Genomic DNA, 21578 nt, shown 5'->3' with positions numbered 1-21578 from the left:
TGTAAATCACATCCCACTCTGTCCACGGTGGAGTTCCTGTTCGAAGTTTTATGTTAAACATTCCTTGCTTTTCTTTTAATATATTTTATTAATTATGCCATTACAGTTGTTCTATTCCCCCCTTCATTCCCCTCCACCCTGCACACCCCTCCCCCACCATTCCCCCCTTTAGTTTATGACCATGTGTCTCAAGTTCTTTAGATTCTATATTTCCCCTACTACTCTTGCCCTCCCCCTATCTATTTTTTACCTACCATCTATGCTACTTATTTTCTGTACCTTCTCCCCCTTCTCCTTCTCCCACTCACCTGTTGCTAACCCTCCATGTGATCTTCATTTCTATGGTTCTGCTCCTGATTTAGCTGTCCTCTTAGTTTGCTTTTGTTTTAGGTGTGGTTCTTAATAACTGTGAGTTTGCTGTCCTTTCACTGTTCATATTTTTTATCTTCTTTTTCTTAGGTAAGTCCCTTTAACATTTCATATAATAAGGGCTTGGTGATGATGAACTCCTTGAATTTGACCTTATCTGGGAAGCACTTTATCTGTCCTTCCATTCTAAATGCAAGCTTTGCTGGATAGAACAATCTTAGGTGTTGGTCTTTGGATTTCATGACTTTCGGAATACTTCTTTCCAGCCCCTTCTTGCCTGTAATGTCTCTTTTGAGAAATCAGCTGACAGTCTGATGGGAACTCCTTTGTAGGTGACTGTCCCCTTATCTCTTGCTGCTTCTAGGATTCTCTCCTTCATTTTAATCTTGGCTAATGTAATGATGATGTGCCTTGGTGTGTTCCTTCTTGGGTTCAACTTCTCTAGGACTCTCTGAGCTTCCTGGATTTCCTGGAAGTCTATTTCCTTTGCCAGATTGGGGAAGTTCTCCTTTATTATTTGTTCAGATAAGTTTTCCACTGGTGGCTGTGCCTTTCCCCCTTCTGGTACCCCTATAATTCGGATGTTGGAACGTTTAAAGATGTCCTGGAGGTTCCTAAGACTCTCCTCATTTTTTTGAATTCTTGCTTCTTCACTCTTTTCTGTTTGGTCATTTTTTCCCTCCTTCTGGTCCACTCCTTTGATTTGAGTCCCAGTTTCCTTTCCATTACTATTGGTTTCCTGTGCATTTCCATTCATATCAATTAGTTTAGCCTTCATATGTTCCTCTAATTTGTGACTCAAATCATCCAGTTCTGTGAGCATCCTGATCACCAGTGTTTTGAACTGTGCATCTGAAAGTTTGGCTATTTCTTCATCACTTAGATTTATCGGCTCTTGGTCTCTGAGTTGTTCTTGAGCCATGTTTTGATCTGTTTGTGCCTGTTACGTATGAGGAGGGGAGCCTTAGGTGTTCACCAGGGCAGGGCCACCCAGGTCGCTGGTTTGTGACGCTGTATGTGGGGGCGGGGTCAGAGAGGGATAATGGCGGTTCCCTCTGCTGCTTCCTGCTGCTGGTGCCTAGGAGGTCCGTCTCACTGCTAGCTCCTTCACCGGTTTATCTGCGCTCAAATGTGTAACCTTGATCAGTCCTCAGTGGGTCCACCTGCTTCTCCAACCTGGGATCTGCCCGTGGCTGCTGGCGTACCTGGGTTGAGCACCCAGGTCAGTCCAGTGGATCTTTCCTGTCCAACCTGGCTCTGCCCCTCTTACCGGTTTGTCTGAAGGGTTTGTTGTTGTCAGACTTCCTGTGTAGTTCAATTTTCTGTGGTTTGGTTGCTTTTTTGTTGCTAAAACTTTGTTGTTTTTAAACTTAGTTGTGCAAGAAGGTACAGTGCTTCCACCTACGCCTCCATCTTGGCGGAAGTCATTCTTTGCTTTTCTGTCTATAATTGGCTTGTTTTTTCTCTTCAGCCAGAGGCCAGCAGCAAAACACCTATAGTTGAACTAGTTGGGTTCAATCCTCACTGCAGGTCGGGATGGTGCACCACAGGGGTATCTGCGGGCGTCCCAGTGACAGCGCATGAAAGACTTATTACAGGACTGGGGCTTCAGTTGTGGTTGTTTTTTAGGAGGATTCCAATAAGTGCACTTTGCGCTCAGGAAGCAAGGATAACTGGGTGACCAGTATCTCAATAAACCTTATTTGGAGGGAGGACAGGCAATACGGAGACTGATACCTGGTAGAATGACAATTTGGGACTGTTGGACAATTTTTGCACTTCTCACAGTTTACCTTGTTTTTGCTTAGGCAAATTACGAAGTAGTCTTATTTTTTATCTCACTCCGTCCTAGCACAGAATGACCTCGTCTGATTTCATGCTCTATGAACTTGTTTCTGTCCAAGAGGAGAAAGCCATGGGGCTTCCGTCTGAGTGCCAGGCCAGCTACGAAGAACACCAGGGCCTTGCCAACAGTATCGGGCTTGGCCCCAGACTTTGGGGGCTGCTTTCCCCTTTCCTAGACCTATGTATTTATTGCAAAAATAGTGACAGTGCTTGTTTTTTACAACTTTATATGAATGGTACACTTCAGTATATATTCTTCTCTGGCTTTACTCTTTGATATATTTGTGGATTTCACCATATTGATGATTGTGCTCAAATTTGTTTATTTCCACTCCTGTATGGTGTTAAATAGTAGCGAATTCCATAATTTAATATCTATTCCCTTTTTGTTGGACACCAGTTATTTCTAGATACTTACATTTATAAACAATATTTCATTGACAGTGTCTGATCGTTTTTCCAGCATATAGACTTAGGAGTATGCACATCTTCAGCCATACTAGATCATTCTAGGGTTTTTTTTTCCAAAATGTTTAAACTAACTTAGATTTCCACAAGTAGTGTTTAACTGTTTCTGGCTGCTTCATACCTTCTCCAGTACTTGGGATTGTGAAACTTTTAAATTGTTGATAAACTAATGGATTTAAAACATCTCTGGGTTTTACTGATTGCAGTTAGTCTCTTGAACTCATTTCTTTCATCTTATTTTGTTTTCTTTGTTCCACTCTTTTTCTTTCCTTGTATCTCCTTTCTTCTGTTCCTTTGAATTTATTGCAAAAGTTTTGTTGTTATTGCATTGTTTCCTTTGGTTTGGAAATGATGCATCCTTAGCCTGTTTGCATGAAGAGATTACTTGAAAATGTGAAGGTCCAGACCCAAATGAATACCGAATGAGAAATAAAATACAAGACTACATCATATGTAGGTTGGTGAAGGATAACCAGAGGTCAGATGGTCTTCCATAGTAAGTTTCTCGTTTTCTGTCTGAAAAACGCCTTCCTTTGCTTCTGATAATTAAAGAATTCTGGACATGCAGCTTTCTCACCAGGCCATGAAAAGAGAAAGTTCTGTGGCCTGTGGATCAGTAATGCCACAGGAAGAGGCAGCCTTACGACCCTACTACCATACCAAGTCCGTGCAGTGAATTTGGGGAAGCCTTTGTAGGTGTTCCTTTCTTATGATTCCAGTTATATAATTTAAAGGTTTCATTTTAAAAGTAACTTATAGAATTCTTCATTTAGGAAAAGAGCGGAGATGTACTATTTTCTAATTCTTCTGCTTGAAAAAGAAAAACTCCCAGACATTATGTAGTAAAACATGCCACAAGATGACTGAACTTTGGAGAGAAGGAGACACAAGCTAGGCTTTACCAATGTCAATGTTCTGGTTATGATATTGTGCTATAGTTGTTTAAGATCGCACCATTGGGAGAAACTACATAAAGGATATGTAGAATCTCCATGAATTACAGCTTCATGTCAATCTACAATTATGTCAAAACAAAAATCAGTTTTTTAAACAAAACGTAAGCTGTTCTTAGGGTTTTACATAGATTCACTTTCAGAACACCTCATTGGCCACATTGGTGTAAAGCAAAGTCCTAAGTTTGCTTCCTATGATGATTTTTTTTCCATTTGTGATGCTTCAAAGATAAAAATACAAAAATATTTTAGACTTGCAGCAATGCACCAGTCTCATTTTTCACTTGTCTTGTTAGTTCCAGAGAAGTTCACACATGCTTTTGTAACCTCATGAAGCATACACAGTAAATATGATTGAATACCACGTAAGTCATATGGGAAAAATAAAATTTCTCCTTTATTGTTAAGAGATCAAAAATAAGACTTTAAAAAAATTCAACATATATTTCTTTAGAGCTTGTGCTGGGTGAACAATTTCTTGTGTAGTACAATTCTACTAAGTGGACCATTCTAGAAAATTCAGATCTCAGTTTTTGAGAATATGTGATCAGGAATAAACGCTATGTTATGTAATACAGAACTATGGGAATTATATTCCAGACATTAAAGTGGGACACAGTAAGGTCTCCAGGGTCTGTCTCTCACCTCATTTGCTCAATCACACTTATGCCAAAGAACCCTTAGGCGATTGTGAAAATGTAATTGACTTACAGTTTTTGAGGAGCTCAGCTAGTATCTGTGATTTACATGAATCAATATAAACTCTATTTTCAAGAAAAACTTATAATAAAAATCATTAAAGGAATAGAATTATACACAAAGAAATATGTACCCTCTTCCTGTGTTTCTTTGGTTAATGAAATAACTTTATATATCCTCTATAAAGACATCTATAAAATTGAGGTTATTTTCAAGAACTATATTATCTCAGAGTTGACTTGGTTAGTACAGAAGCTAAGATCTTAAGAGTATTTTGCTTTAAGCAATACTTCTTCAAGCCATTATTCAACACATTTCTCTCTTAATAGCTCAAGAAGATTTCTATGACTGATTATATTATTTTGTTCATTTAAAACACGCTGAAAGCTGACATTATGCTTATAATGAAAATGTCCAGGAATTAGAAACACAATGATTTAACCTGTTTCATTGATAAAACCTTCTTTCTTTTCTAAAGTTTTCAATCCGATACACGAAGTAAACTTTTTCAGGCTCTAACAGTCCTCGCAATTGTGTGTATTTTATAGTAAATGATTTTCAAAACAATGTAAAGTTTAAAGCTACTTTTAGTCAATTGGGAAAGTGGAGACTTTTCAGGTAATTATACACACAACTCTAATTTAAATGATAGTCTAAAGGATTTCACAAGTGAGGGAATTACTTATATTAATTTCTTACTGCATTTCTCTACACACTGTAGACTTATTAGTCAGAGTTCCCCAGAGAACGTGAACCAATAGGCTGGATAGACATATAAGAAGAGATTAGGAATTAGCTCACATGATTATGGAAATGGGGCCACTGTTGTAGTTCCCAGTTTCCTAGAACCAAGAACTCTGATGTCCAAGGGCAGAAGATGGGTGCCCCAGTTCAAGAAGAGACAGAGAGAATTCACACTTCCCCTCCCTTTTTGTTCTATGTGGTCTATCAATGGATAGGACAATGCTGGCCCACATTGGTGAGAGTGATCTTTTTACTTAGTCTACAGATTCAAATGCACCCACATAGACACACCCAGAAACAATGTTTTACCAGCTATTTGGGCATCCCTTAGCAGAATCAAGTTAAGACATAAAATTGACTATCACATGACTCTATTTTTTATGAAATGTGTACCAGTGGTGTCAAACTATGTTCTGCATTCAGAGAAGTGAGGTGTTTATTTCTGTATTTTCTGTCATCAGCGTGCCAAGTACTTTCACTGTTGCAAGACAATAAAATTAGTCATTTTTGGCTAATGGTATGATGATGCACATTGGCAACAATTCTGGTAAACTTAAGAATGCTCATGGTTCCCTATATTAAGCAAATTAGGGGCCGCCGAGTCCTTGATTTTCACTGAAGTGCATGCGCATGGAGGGAATCAAAGGAAAGGGATGTTAAGTATGCCTAGGAAGAAAAAGAAGAAACTAGTGCCTATAGAATATTTTTCAGAACTAAAAAACAGTGGCAGAAAGAGGAGTTAATGTAATAGCTTTTAGGTAGTACCAATTAGTATGTGTGTCTGTGCGTGCAGGAAGTTGAGGGATGCACTAGTACCTACAGTTTGCTGTAGAGTTGGAACTACAAGCAGATACGTTCCCCTTTGGGTGGCGTGAGCTCTTCCTCCGAAACACCCACCAGTTACTGCTCTGGGACCCAAAGAAAAGGGAGACCGCACCACCAGAAGCCACAATATGTATTTTGCTATATGTATTAAAGCTGCGGTCTCGCTCCTATTATGTCCCACCCTCTAGAGTAGATACCACTTTCTTAGAGTCTAACTGCATAATTTTAAGCATAAAATCGAACTTAAGGATTATTTCACCGCCTAGGAAACTTAGACTCAGCATTATTAATTGTGTGACGAATTAGTCGTGGGGCTGGTGGTGGTCAAACAGTCTGCGGGGCCTCTGGTCCGTTCCCTTGGACCACACCATCCTGCCGCTTTCCCCACTCCTTCTCCTTCTATTTTCAGTGTGTAGCTGAGAAACTTTGGAATAATGTCGTGGTGGCACTTTTTAAACATTTCTCTTTTCCATAAATGAAGAACAGTCTGATTGTTGACCATGATAGTTTGTTTAATTCTTAAGGAATCTCTGTATTTTTCTCTAAACAGCCTCAAAACCAGTGGATTTGAAATTATGCACTGGCCCTGACCCCAACACCACACAGCTGTGCCACATTCCTTGTCCAGTCGAATGTGAGGTTTCGCCTTGGTCAGCCTGGGGACCTTGCACTTATGAAAACTGTAGCGACCAGCAAGGCAAAAAAGGTATGTGCTATTAACATGACTGCATGGAACCTTAAAACTCCCATCAATTGAATCAAACCATGAATTATCTTGAAATGTTACTCTGTGTTGCTTGTAATTATTTATTTGTGATAATTTCTAGCATGGCTAAAGAGTATTAATTGCAAAAGATGAATAAACCTGCTCTGGTGATGTTCCTAGAGGATTAAAACTGAAGAAAGTAGGCGAGATCCTTGTTAATTTAGACAACAGATGGAGAACTTCTAAGGCAATTTTATGCAGGTGTTACTATGAACTATGGTGGGAAACAGATCTGGATTGGAAAACCTACTCAGTCCCACAGTGTTTAGATATGGTGATTAACTAATCTAAATCTTTACCCCCTTATCTGGAAGGAGGATGCAATAATTTCTGCCACCCAAATTTTCTCTGAAGATTTAATGAGATCATAAACAAAGATCTAATTCAATGCCGGACCTATAGCTAGTGCCTAATAAACAGACCTCATTCCTTTAAAGGTAAAACCAAAACAAAATGCCATTGCTTTTATGGCACAAATGACGTATCTAAGGAGAGTAGATCAAATGCATAGTTTATCATGCGGTAGGCATTGTGGGGTAATTTTAACATGATCTAGAAATTAAAATCATTTCCTGTTTTGTTTTAAAGGACAGTGGTCCTACTGATTCTAATATGTGCACATAGCAATAAACAGACATTAGTTTTATTGTACATTGCCCGGAAAGGCAATATTTAGGTGCTGCTAAGGCACCAAGAAGGACTTTGAATACTCCCCATCAGAGCCAGATGGTGTATGTCCCTAATTCAAATTCCCCGGGAGTCTGAAATCAACAAAGTCTCAGAGAGACAGTTTCTCTGGGACTATCCAACTTATCAGAGGTTTCTTTTCAGATTTGATCGTGGGGTCTAGTGTCGAAGAATTCAGAGTAACAGCACTTTTGCCTGGTCCTGAATCTTTCTAAATAGCTCATTGTTTCTTTGAATATCTTATAACTACAGACTTTCCAAGTCAAGCAAAATCAGTCTAGATGTACCTATCTTTCTCTCTCTCCCCACCCTCCCCACCCACTCCAGCCCTGGGGGTGATGGGAGACACTAGGCATGTCTTGTCTTATTTCTACTATAGTAACCTAACACCAAAAGTTTCTTATTGGTCATTCCGTGTATTCATTCATTGATGTATTTAATAATTATTAATGAGCTCACATTAAGCTAGAGCTTGGGGATGTACCAGTGATTAAAGCAGAAACAACTCTACCTGCTTTCATTCAGGGTTTCATTCAGCCTTCTGCAATATCCAACCCAGGAAGGTAACAATAAATATGTTCCTTCCCCCACAATGCAGGTTTCAAACTGAGGAAGCGGCGCATTACGAATGAGCCCACCGGAGGCTCTGGGGGCATCGGGAACTGCCCTCACTTACTGGAAGCCATTCCCTGTGAGGAACCATCCTGCTATGAGTGGAAAGCAGTGAGGCTTGGAGACTGTGAGCCAGATAATGGAAAAGAGTGTGGTCCAGGCACTCAAGTTCAAGAGGTTGTCTGCATCAACAGTGATGGTGAGGCAGATGTACCTGTCCTGCTTCTATAAATGTCTGTCTAACCCCATGCTTTACCTCGTGTTAAAATCTCATTTTCTCTCATCACAATTGGTGCCATTTACAAACACAAAAATAGCTGCTGCTTCTTTTCATAAGTCATGCCCTTCCTTCCTTCCTTCCTTCCTTCCTTCCTTCCTTCCTTCCTTCCTTCCTTCCTTCCTTCCTTCCTTCCTTCCTTCTTTCTTTCTTAGTTTCTTTTTCTTTCTTTCTTGCCTTCCTTCCTTCCTTTCATGACAGTAGAAAGGTTCTTTGAACAACCGCAGGATATTTCTTAATTTAAAAACAAGTAATATATAATAAAAGTTAAATCATCATTAGGCCAATAATGTATTAAATTGTCAATTTTTTACATAGCAAGAAAAGGTTACATTTTTCTAAGTGGTATTTTTTCTAATTTCCATAGAAAATGAGAAGGGTTGTAAGCATTGGTTAGCTCGTCTTGAGAAGCCTTTATTTTCCCCACCCTGATATTATATCTTAGTGCTATAATTTAATTTCCAGATTCTGGATCCCCCAGGGCTCTCTCACCCTAGAGTTCCTGAGTCAACCTTCCGGGCTCTGGGAGTGTCCCCTCTAGGAATGTCATTGAGCCACTGGGATGGTGATTTTCCACAAGGTTTTTTCCTGAACCACAGAAATGACCTTGGATTTCTACAACTGACTTTTGTTTGATAAACTATCCTGTCTTGTAAGTGGTGACATAAGATTTTCACACTCTCTCCAAGAGTGCTCATACTGTTTTCAGGAGATCCCCTTACTCTTTAGCCATTGCTGAGTCACACTTAGGAAACAGAATTTCCCCAGACACAGTTTAAAACCTCTGGCTCACATCTTCCCTAAGGTCCCCTATTACTCTCAAATCCCGTGGCTCTACACAGCAGAGCAGCGTGAGCACCAAGCCCCAGGTACCCCTGGTTTGACCGTCTGTGCTCTTTACAGCACACGTGAAAACATTCTAGCGCCCTCTCCAGGGCACTAGAATATCTGGTAACCATCACAGTTCCGTCCATCCTATTTCCCTCGCCCTTGCAGAATCGTTGCCTCCTGTGAGGCAGTCACTGTTCGGGAGAGAAAGGTACTCTCTGGGGTAAGAACATGTCTCTTAGTACTGAGATATTAGCCTTTCAACTTTGAAACGTACAGTGTGCTCTTGGTCCAGGGTCCAAGGTAGTCATGCAGGACAGCACCAGGTAAAATCCAAATCGCCACCTGAGGATAGCAGGTGCAGAAAAGGATTATTGCTCCAGGGCATTTACAGTGAATTTTGTATATTCTGCTTTTTTTCTCTGCAAATATAATTAGCTATGATGTATCCTCTCTTCAACTTTTATCTAGTTCTATCCTAAAGGGAAAGAACAGAAGGAGATTGACATCCAGGGAAAAAGAAAGCAAAAAAATGCATTCTGTTGCAGGTGTACACCCACTTCAAATCCTAATTTGGATTGGATGGCGCTCTGCGTTATGTGCTGAGTTGCTGTCATTAGTGACTCCCTACTGATACTACTTCTTGATTTTCCCCCCCTCAATTCAAATAATTTCTTTTTATCCTCCTTCAGACCTAGGGAGGACCTGGGATCCTACATTTGGTAAAAGGTATATTTGGGTAACCTAAAATAAAAATTAAAAATGCTAAGATGCAAAGTTCATTACATGTGAGATTTCTGCCCAAATATTATCAGACGAAAAATCAGATCTCACTTACTTCAGTGATATTCCTGAATGTTTGTGCAAATTGAGTGTATTTTAAATATTCTAGAGAAACTGGTTGTTTTAAAAGTATGACTGGTTAATTCTAATTTTGTTAGCTAAAATATTTTGTAACACAAATACTCACCTCCTAAATTGAATTGTGCAATGTGAAGGAGGAAGGAGAGAGTGAGTTAGCTATGTCTGGTTATATTGAAAAGTAACTTGTGTGACAACTTAAAAGGCAAATTGATAACTCACAGTATACACAAGCTGATTTCACTTTGTCTGTTTCACAGACAGCACAAATTACAAAGGGTAAGATGCGTGGTATTGATATTCAATTTTTATCATTGTCCTTTATCAGTACATCTCTCTCATCATTAAATTTTACCTCCTGACATTAATTAGTTGCAGTGCAGCTCAATATTTTAACTGGCTCAGCTACAGAGGTGTATAAAACCAAGAAAAATCCCTATTATTATATATCCTAGAGGCTGTTCAAATTCATATACAATTGAACCATAATTGAGCTGATGGAATCAGAGCAAGAGCTGGAGAGCTGTAAACACTGCTCCAGCATCATCACCATGTGGTCGGCCACCGAGTAAGTGTTTAGCAGCTGCACCAAATGTTGTTTTGTAATTAAATCGAACCCAGGGAATTAAAGCTGATTAGTTGTACAGTCTCCACCTTCAGGCCTGGCTGTGGCTATAGATTTTGTTTTAGAATTAAGTTGAAGCTTAACTAGGGAAATGGAGAATTAGAGCCCATGAATATAACAAATAATAAAATGACTTTTTTCTCCCACGTTCCTCACAAATTTGTAACCTTGTTGATGACCTCAAAGCATTTTTTCCTGAAATATTCTTTTTCAAGGCTGCCAGAGATCGTTAGGATTTGCTGGTGTTTTAAAATTAATTATTAATTAACTAATTTATTTATCTATTCATTTATTGTTTCCATTTTCCAACCATCTTCTAAGGAGCAGGAAGAGGGGAGAATTGTGAGAGCACCCAGGAAGAGTACCGTGTAAATTCTCTGACAGGGAAGTATAACAAAAATGCACGAAAGAGAATTCAGAAACATGTGATGTGCACTAGAAAAAATACCACTCATAATTTAACGATGCTCGAGAGAGCAGTTCTGGATCCTGAGCACAAACCCAGGACCCACTCCGAAGGTCCGGTGCTGACATGGGTGGGGCCAGTGTTGGATCTGGAGGGTGCCGTGTCAGTGAGAAAACCCAAACCTTCCCTACTTCAATTTTATGTGTGCGAAATATGCATTTGTTTTATTTAAAGGTGTAAATTTGGTGAGGCAAGAGTGTGTTGTTACCCAAACTGGTTGGTTAGAGAACAAAGCAAGACTATTAGGCTGAAAGCAGGGGGGAAATCTATTGTCTTATTGATTACTGGAGGCCATATACCAAATATTGTTTATGTATTTTCCTCCCCTCCATTGGAAAAAAAAACAAATGACACCATCCGTATTTTGTTATCACGTGCTCTCTTTCACGTATCAGAGCATCGGCGCACTTTGTGAATTTCAAAACCACAGTGTTGTGGTTTTATTGTGGGTTCTGCTTTGTAAAGCAGTGAACCTCAGTGTTTTCAAAATGCCTGCAACTTCCTACCTTTCTTATTTTTTGTTCACATCAGTAAAAGTTAACATAATCAGGAGCAATGATGTACATGACTCATATTTATACCTAACACAGATTTTTTATGAAACAAAAAAATTATATTTCTATGGAAATAAATGGACACACCGTTCATCATCACACAGCCTCCATAGTAACAGCAGTGATGGCCCAGACTTCAGGGCGTTCTGCCTTTCTTAAAGCATCGGGGCTCTGGTTCAACCCCCACCTCTTCCACTGGGTAAAGCACATCAGAATTCAAATAAAGGGCCCTGGTTGGTGTGGCTCAGGGAATTGAGTGCTGTCCCGAAAACCAAAGGGTCACCAGTTGATTCCCAGTCAGGGCGCATGCCTGGGTTGTGGGCCAGGTCCCCAGTAGGGGACGCACAAAAGTGTGTGTCCCCAAAAGTAGGGGACACACATTGATGTTTCCTCCTCTCTCTCTCTCCCTTCCCCTCTCTCTAAAAATAAAGAAATAAAATCTTTTAAAAATTCAAATAAAGGGAAATATCATTATTATATGGATAGCCTCGACTAACTCTAACTTGCTTGTTTAAAAAGCTAACTTAGTTTAAATGTCATTTACACCTAAAACCTGAGTGTAACACACAATTGTGTCATATTACCATGGTTAAAAAATAGTGTATTATTAAGAACGTCTGCCAACCAGTTCCTCATGCACAGATAGAATTATAATATTAATACTATTAGTTGTCTGTGAGTTGTCTATAAATAGGTATGACATGGGGTCATATGTATAAGAATTCATTATATGCAAATATTTTTTCAATTTATCCTTAGAGCTGCTAGATCTGTTTTTGCAAAGAGTGTCCTAGATATTGCAATATTAGAATCTCCTTAAAAGTGTGCTGTAAAATCAGATTCCTAAGTCTTACTGACAGACCCACAGTGAGTTACGACCTGTGAAGGCAAGTTCCAAAGAACTGCATTTTTATGCAGCTTCCCAGATGGTTCTGCTGTTCAGGGAAGGTTGTAAATCACTGTGCCAAAATGACAAAAGGGTTGTTTGGGTGACGCCTAAAACCCAGCTCTGTTACCCAAAGACCCCCAGCAAACTGGCTAGATTTGGGTAATGCTGAAGGAGACCTATGATTAGAACATAATGAGATCAACACTGAGGCAAGCCTTTCAAGGAAGTTCTTTTGCCTCTTTTTGGAAACATTTCTGCCTATTGCCAGAAGTGACAAAAACACTTACCACATGAAAGATGGGTGAAGATAATTTTAATATTCATAGTACTGGCTTGTCATGTGACTGCTTAGTTTTTCTGAAAATTTTCCCACCACTTTGCTTCTTCTGGAATGAGGTAGTATCCACATGTGACTAGGGAGAAGGGAAGGCCTGAATATTATTTTTTCACCCAAGTAGTTCATGTCTTACTTCGTTTTCTCATGTATTCAGTATTGAGAGGAATATAAGAGCATATCAGTTTTACATGTTGAGGTTTATACAGGAATAAACACCTGCGTTTCTCAATACATTAAAAATGGAACTGACATGATCCAGTTCCACAGCTGCTACTTCTGGGTTTATATCTGAAGAAACCCAAAACACTAATTTGAAAGAATTTATGCACCCTTATGTTAATTCCAGTGTTTATTAGGCTTTTTAAAAAAGATTTTATTTATTTATTTTTAGACAGAGGGGAAGGGAAGGAGAAAGAGAGGGAGAGAAACATCCATGTGTGGTTGCCTCTTGTGTGCCCCCTACTGGGGACCTGGCCTGCAACCCAGGCATGTGCCCTGACTGGGAATTAAACCAGTGACCCTTTGGTTCGCAGGTGGCCTCAATCCACTGAGCTACACCAGCCAGAACTAATTCCAGTGTTTTTTACCAAGATATGGAAGCAACCTAAATGCTCATCAATAGACAAGTGGGTAAAAAAATGGTGGTACATATATACAATTGTTTATTACTTACTTGGCCATAAAAAAGAAGGAAATCTTACCATTTTGCAGTGTGGATGGACCCAGAGGGTATTATACTAAGTGAAATAAGTCACCAGAGAAAAACAAATACCATATGATTGCACTTACATGTGGAATCTAAACAACGATATGTGAACAAACAGAGACAGATTTGTACTTACAGAGAACAGACTGATGGTTGAAAGAGGGGAGTGGGGTTGGGGAGCTGTGTGGAAAAGGTGAAGGGACTGAGAGTCACAGAGGGGGGTTACAGAGTGGCCCTGGGGATATGGGTGCAGCATAGGACATACGGTCAATAGCATCGTGGTAGCTGTGTGTGGTTCTAGTTGGGGGCTGGAAATGTCAGAGGAACTTTGTGAAGTATGTGATTGGCCCCTACGCTATCCACCTGAAAATAACACAAAGTAACATTGAATATGGACTGTAATTGAAAAAATTAAAAATAAAATAATGCTAAAAGTGTCTATTTAAAAACTATTGACAGTTTTTACTTCTTGAAACAGGACTCAGTGTGGGAATGGATGGGGCAAGGTACTGCTCTATTTTATTTTAAGCCTTGTAGTAAAAGCTGTATCTGATTTATAAATTGTAGAAACACTAAAGTAATTTGTTCACATATATTTATTAAAGAATAACAGTTTGGAGTGGTTAGAGGAATGTGGGATTAGGATGAAAGGAGCAGCGAAGCACAAGGAATAGATAGAGAGAAATTACAGGGTTTATCATTGAGGCTAATATTTTGACTGATTGAGGACATAAATAATCTTTCCTACAACCAAAAGCCAGGTCAAGGATTAGGATACACAAGGTGTATTAAGCATGAGCTCCCAGGAGAAACCAGTAAGAGCAGAGGGAACAAAGAAGCAAGGTAGAGAACATCAATTGTTATGTGCAGAGCTGGGTGAGAGCGCAATTTCAGGAGCATGATCACTCTCTGGAACTGAAATCTGCTTCTTAACACCAATTACACAGCCATTACATGGAAAAGCTGATCTTTTAAATGCATGAATATGCTCTATAACTGAGTTGTTTTTCCATAATTTAAGCAATAAATCAACTAAGTTTCCTTCCTGTAGAATGCTACACCATTTAATGTGCTTGGAATATAATTAGGTTGAATATTATGCTTAAATCTAAGGTCTCTTACTTTACAGTTAGGATCTCCTATCACTGTTGGTAGGAGTTTGTTTCCTGTAATTGGATTGAGATTCTCTATTCAATTTGTTGTAAAGATGATTTTTTTTTAATTTAAGGCAATAGGTTATTCTTCACTGTTGGTTTGTGGTAGTCACAATTTTCCTTTGGCCTTGGCATCACATGCCCCAATCTGTCTGCTTTGTGCATGTGTGTGCTTTTGGTTTGTAAAGAAACCTTTCAGGATTGAACCAATGTTCTTTTGCATAGCAACGCCTTACCAAAGACTAGAGTTTTGGAAAGAGTTTTCTTTTTTAAAGTAGTGTCGATTTAGCAGAAACCTCAGATGAAACTTGAGTAACCAGTAATTTACTTATCACTTAATGAGATAATGATATGGATTTCCCGGGAAGTGTTAGCTGCCATTTCAAATGGCAACTGTGAGAGAAAATAGCCTTGCACTTTATCATAGGTGGTCAAATGCCTTAACAACTTAGGGGAGGGAGCTAGTTGTTCCATAGCTGGGTCAGTGAAAAAGGCTTGTATGGGCAGAAAGCATACATTTCAATCAAACTAGGCAGGAGTTTAACTACTAAAACAAACAGATGCATCTCATTGCTTACATCAGCAGGCACCTTGTTGTCTGTTTTTGACTCTGCTTATCTCTTATCTTCCGTTGGACTTTGTCTTCCCTGAGCCTTGTTTATTTATATTCCCTCTGGTTGCCTTTCTCCCTCTCAGGCCAAGTGTCATTTAACTATTGCTGGTTTATACACTATCTCCAAACTCACTGGCTGAACCCAAAACCAGTTAGAATGTCTCATGATTTGGGGAAGTTTCTGTTCAGGTGTCCTCTGGGCTCACTGGTAGAGGCTGGGATGTGACTGGAAGCTCCAAGCTGGCCTCCCTGCCCTGCTTTGCCGTTGGTGCTGTCTGCTGAGGCATACTGAGGATTCTGCACGTGGCCTCCCACCCTCCAGTAAGCTAGACCAGCTTTTTAACATAGTGGTTTTAGGGCACTGCTTTAACAGGACAAATACAGAAAAGGTGAGAGGCCCCCGAACTTCTACAGTGTCATTCTTGTCACCTTCCATTGGTCAAAGAAAATCACAGTGACAACTCAGATGTAATGGGTAGAGAATAGACTACCTCCTGATGAGAAACATTACAAAGAATAATGGCAAAGAATTTAATTTACTGTGGTCCACTCTCTGGTCACACTTGTTTTCCTCCTCCACAGCAAAATATAATTCCTCTCCACCAAGGGCCACCGAGGTCTTCACGCAACTGTACCATCAGGTTTAAAGTTCACAATTTATCTTATAATCTGCACCTGGTTTAAATATAGACGTATCTTCTTGGGTTCAGAAGTTGGGGCGTGGCTATTTTTTTTTTACAAATCTACTTTGAGCTGTTAATTTCAGAGGAGCTGTTTTTCTCCCCATTTGTCATAAATTCTCTTCTGTGCACTTCAAAAGAAATAGTTTAATGCTACCTTTTAATTATGGAGTTTTTTGGAGAGGAAAAGGGAAATAAATCATACAATATAAACTATTGGAGGGTCTGAGCAGGGGAGTGACCAAAACTGGCTTACATTTTTAAAGAACAATTCATATTGCTTTGTTGAGATGAAGCGTTAAAGGAGTAGAGAAGTGAAGACGCTGTTGCAGGTATTCAGGGATGGAAGTGAAGCTTTGGTAAGGGTTGCAACAGTGGGAAGGGAGGTGCTAGTTTAAAATAACTAAACTCCTTGTCTGGGAAGAACCAAGGCAGTCACTGTGTATTTTGCCATGTATAATGTGCTACCCTGTATAATGCCCACTTGTGTTTTTGGTGCAAACTTTCAGGAAAAAAACCTTTCATTTTAACTTTTTAATTCAATTTTTTATTATTTATATTCAGAAACAAGACCAATTATCATGTTCCAGGGTATTATTTTGCATACAGATATCATTATTTTTTCTAGAGCTACACTTATAATGCATAAGCATAAACAAAAGAATTAAAAACATCTATACATACGGAATTATTACTACCTGTGTATAATGAGCATCCTTATTTTTTCCTCAAAAAATATGGGCAAAAAGTGCATATTGTATGCAGTAAAATACAGTTGTTAATAGAGATATTGGTATCCAGGGATCAGGTTTTCCTCTCTGGGATTACAGGTCTCCCACCAAAAATCCTGTCTCTGTTGTCATGTTATTTGGCCGCTTAAAATCTCTTCCTGGTTTCCTGTTGCCTTCTCCATAAAGTTCATAGCCGTTTGGGAATTACAGAATGTCTCCCCCAATCTTAGTTTGCCTGTTTTACCAATTGCTTTGTTTGTCTCTTATTACATCATGGTATGCTTTGCAGAATTTGGTTATTTATGCATTGCTGTTACCTATTCTCCCCTCTATCCTGTTAGTTACCATGGAGTAGTGGTCATGACTTATTTCTGTACACCTATTTCCTAACACTGTGCTCTATATAACAGATTGTCAGTAAATTTCTGATTCATCACTAAATTCTTGCTTCCTTTTATCCCTAAACATCACATCTTTTCAGAAAAATGACTTGATTTCTCCTTAAGTAAACTGTTATTGCTTTAACTGAAAATTCAGACTTTGCTTACCAGATGTCACGTAAAGCTGGAGACCAAGTTGCACCCTCTATTACCATCTCAAAATGCCTTCAAATTCTTTTACTCCAGTTCTAGTAGACAGAGCAAAAGAGCATTTGCAAAAAGAGAAAAAAGATAAACCGTGTGTATAAAAACCTACAATCTGAAAGATTTCTCTCACAGCACTTTGTCATTAGACTGTTTTGTGTTGAGATTCAGTTTTCTAGAACCCAGTTATTGCAGCAGAGAGTACACATGTTCAAATGCTAACCACTTGCTTTGGCAAGTTATTTAAATCATCTATGATTACGTTTTGTTGTCTATGAAAGAAGGATAGTACAACACCCACACATAATATTATTTTAGAGTATGAATGAGTCAGTATATGTACAATGCCAAGAATTGTGCCTGATGCATAATAAATACGAGTGAAGTATTCATTGAGATCAATAGTAAAAAAAAAGGTAACTAAGCACACAAAGACTTTTTTTTTGTTTGGCTAAGGATAAGAATTTTACTACTTACCTATACCGGTCAAATGATGTATAGTCTATCTCATTTATTTTATTAAATAGCACCCTCATAAATATGCTATAATAAGACCTTCATAAATTTGCTTATTTTAAGAGAATTTGTATATGGCTTTAAAGAAATGGGTGCCTGCTTCTTATTCTTTTAGCTATTGTAAAATAAGTATATAACAGTAAATTTTCATAGTAGAAGTATTTTAACTTGTTTTACAAGTGAAACAGATCTCTGAATTACATTTTGTTTTTCGCTTGATACATTATTGATTCAACTTATTGATCAGTAATGTCTTCTGAAGATAATTAGGATTATTTGAGTTTCACCAAATCTATGAAAATTAATTATTGTAACATTTTCATTTTCAAGTAGATTATGAATGTGCATTTTTCTATTTGCATGACCAAACTATCGCACTGAGTGAGTCATATCAGGAAACTGCATTTTTCTTTTCTTAGGGAGATAAGTCATTGACTATGGCCAGAAATTGGACATAAGTTGATTTATATAAGATCAGGAAATACTGACGTAGAATGGCAATTAAATATAATGAGAAAAGAAAGCTGTAGCAATCTTTGAACTTCAAGACTGCCGGTAGTAAGCACTGCATTAAATGGGAGCTGGGGAAACTGTATCTTCCAAAAAAACTCACTTGTAATCCACATTAGGAAATGATGCAGGAGATGCTCTTTACCTGTGATTCTCAATCTGAGATTTCTTTTATGGGTACCTATTGTTGAAACAAGGCATGTAGTGTAAGAAGACACAAGGTTAATGCAGTGCATTTTCTCCACTTTCAGTTTGGCCAATAGGCTACACAGAAGTAGAAAACTTAAATAAATTAAGTGGTAAAAATTTTTAATATTTGCTCTTATACCTTAAAAGTATAACTCTTTTACCAAAATAGACTGCTAAATTGATAAAAATTTTTAAAGATCTATATTAATTACAGATTTCATGCTTCCTCAACACTTATTGGTTCTCTTCTCATATCAACTGTGCCTCTGATTTTTCTTTGAGAAAGTCACCCATCCCCTAAACCTATTCACAAGGCTTCCTGGGATGATCCTGTTTCCCCACCAGCGCTGTAACCCATGTATCTGGCCATTGTGATTGCTTTAAGGATGAGCAGACACCAGTTTGAGCTAGCAGGAGGGAATACACCCAAGAATTTGTGCAGAAATAACAAAAGCAGTTGCTGGAGCTCTCCAGAGTTACTACAGAAAGTTGCAAATATAAAAGGCAGGAGGAGAGATGGAGGTATCGGTGTCATTTGAGCCATTGGATCTGTCTTCACCTGACACCACTTTTAATTATTACCCAAAGCCATTATTTCAACCAGTAAAAAAGTCTCTTCATTATTTTTACCCCAAAAGAGGTCTGCTACAGGAAGAGATTAGAAAGTGCCTGCTGTGAATGAGTGGCTGCCTGAGCTGCTATTTTTCAGCGACTATTGTAGGTGTATGTATACTAAATTCACCTACAATCAGTTAGTCACTCTCTTTTATTTTTAAAAGAATGTCTGACAACATTTGCAAAATCCCTACATTATATAAAAGAAGAGTCTAATGTGGCCTTTCCAAAAGAAGTTAATTACTATCAAAGGTTTCTCAGTAGAAAAAATGCAGGTGACAATTTGGTTGGAAGAAGAGAGATTTGTTTTGTCTCTTGCAGAGCATTTGATAATCTGTTACTAAAAAATCATTGTCCTTGCCAGCAGAAACTGTGGAGTGTCTAAAGGGCCTCAAGATGTCTTTTTTTTTATTTTTGTCACTATTGTTCTAAGATTTTTTTTTCTTCTTATTGTCTTCTACCTTTAAAAAATTAGAACATCCCATTGCTGGAAATCATTGCTGACAAGATGATAGAAATGATTTAATGTCACAAAATACCTGCCTGATATTTTTCATTATGATTCCAAAGTGTCAACTTTGATCCAAAACTGTATTAGGAGTTTTAAATAAGAAATTTATGCAGGGAGCATCCTCTGGGCTTTTCTAAGACAAAACCCAGCAGATGGCTGCATTCCGTGAGAGAACTAGAACCCTCTAGAGAAGTTCTAATCTCATTAACAAAGTTTAGAATTAGTTTGAACATTGGATGAATTTCTAAGACTACCTAGACTCATTCATTCATTCATTCATTCATCCCACAACATTTATTGTGCCTGCTCTGATTCGGTCACTGCAGCTTGTGCTGGTGATATTCCTATTAATGATGACAGTTTCTGCCCAGCAAGCACTCACTATCTAGTGGGCTTTGGGAAAGCGTGTAATCAAATTGTTCGAACATAGTGCAGCAAGTTCTAAACTAGAGATATGTTCAGAGAGCTAAGGAGCAGAGTGGGTAGAGTTTATTCTCTCTCTGGAGGTCACTGAAGGTTTTGAAAAGAGATGACTTATGTGTTAACTCAGAATAAATAAGCATTCTTAAGAAGGTCAGTATATTTTAGGCTAAAATCACAGATATGCAAAAGCACAGAGGTGTGAAAGGACTTGAGGTGTTTGCACAGCTGCAGATATTTGGGCATGTCACTGCAGACTTTGTGTTTGGAAGGTCGAAGGACATGAGTCTTTTTGGATGGTACCAGATCATTTAAAAAAAAGGCCAAGTTAAAGAGACTCTCCCATCCTTTTGGAATTAAAAGCGTTCGGCTAGGGAACTGCTGTAATCAGGTCTTTTGGAAATAGAACTCTAGCCACATAGGGGAGGTTGAGACAGTGCTCTTGTTCCTTTTTAAAACTAAGGCAAGAAGTATGGCTATAAAGCAAATTTGATCTAGGAATAATCCTGAGGTTTTTATTGTGGTGCAATTTGTTTTTAATCAGTGATGTTGATGCTGTCTTGTTAGAAAGTAGGGACATATATTCATATGTTTGAGAATCTATTTTTTTTGTGAAAGGGCTTTTATGGGTTGTCATGATGCTAATGAAAAGAAGGAGTGTTCCAGATTAGGTATAATACAGCAAATGCAGGAAGAACTTATATTGAACACTTTGTTATTTATTTTAAAGAGTCCTTGATACTCTAATTATGAAATATTATGAAAGGATATCTTTCATAAGTATTGGTGAAATATATATCCAAGCTTCATCTACATAAATAGTATTAAAGGCTAATATATCACAATAATATTGGTGAAAGCTATAGTTTTTAAATGTCATATTTTCTGTGCATAAATAATTGAAAAAATAATAGTATAATTGTCTTAATTCTGGTATTTACAAATAGTAGGTCATTTAAGCTGCATGTTCATGGCATTGATTTATCATATAACTAACAATATTAAAATGGTAATTGTTCTTCTGTTTCTAATTTTAGAATTTTTAAATAAAGTTTCAATTTGATATGAAGAATATTACATTTATATACATTACAGTATCTTAATACATTAATTTACAATGTAGTTTCTTAGCAGGATGGATTTATATTAAATGACTGTAATGATGTATAGATGAGCTGGACTCAGGTACCGTCTATTGATTGCAGCTGAGGGAAAATAAACCAAAGCTACATCAGAGTCATAGAGTCCTTTACCTTTTTTCACATTAATATTCTCTTGTTCTAACTTGATAAGAGCCTTGTAAAATCAGTTTACTGGTAGCTTAAAGTGTAGCTTTGGTCAATAGAAAGGTTAATATCAATGTGATAAGCATGATGATATATATGAAGAATGCAGCTTTCATGTCCAGAAAAATGGACGTGTTTATCTCAGGCTAAAATAAAGAAAAGCAGGCCTAGTTGCTGCCATTTCTTTTAAAATAATCCAATAATCATTTTGTCAGACTCAGGAAAAAGAACATTCCTTTTTCTTTTTAACTCTTACAA

General features: G+C 38.1%; 1 protein-coding gene across 2 annotated transcripts in view; it reads left to right on the top strand.

Annotated features, from left to right (window-relative positions):
* The window catches only part of THSD7A (thrombospondin type 1 domain containing 7A), a 356792-nt gene that overhangs the window by 206998 nt on the left and 128216 nt on the right, over positions 1–21578 (top strand). For both annotated transcript variants that reach the window (XM_053655065.1, XM_037167342.2), the window contains exons 5-6: positions 6454–6609; positions 7955–8167. In XM_053655065.1, the coding sequence (XP_053511040.1) occupies positions 6454–6609; positions 7955–8167 (369 nt within the window). The remainder of the gene's footprint in view (positions 1–6453; positions 6610–7954; positions 8168–21578) is intronic.

The sequence above is a fragment of the Artibeus jamaicensis genome, unplaced genomic scaffold (genome assembly GCF_021234435.1).
Source record: "Artibeus jamaicensis isolate MK-2021 breed Jamaican fruit bat unplaced genomic scaffold, CSHL_Jam_final contig_923, whole genome shotgun sequence".
NCBI classification, from domain to species: Eukaryota; Metazoa; Chordata; class Mammalia; order Chiroptera; family Phyllostomidae; genus Artibeus; species Artibeus jamaicensis.
The sequence above is the reverse complement of the archived record's forward strand: the minus strand, read 5'-3'. Positions and strand labels throughout refer to the sequence as shown.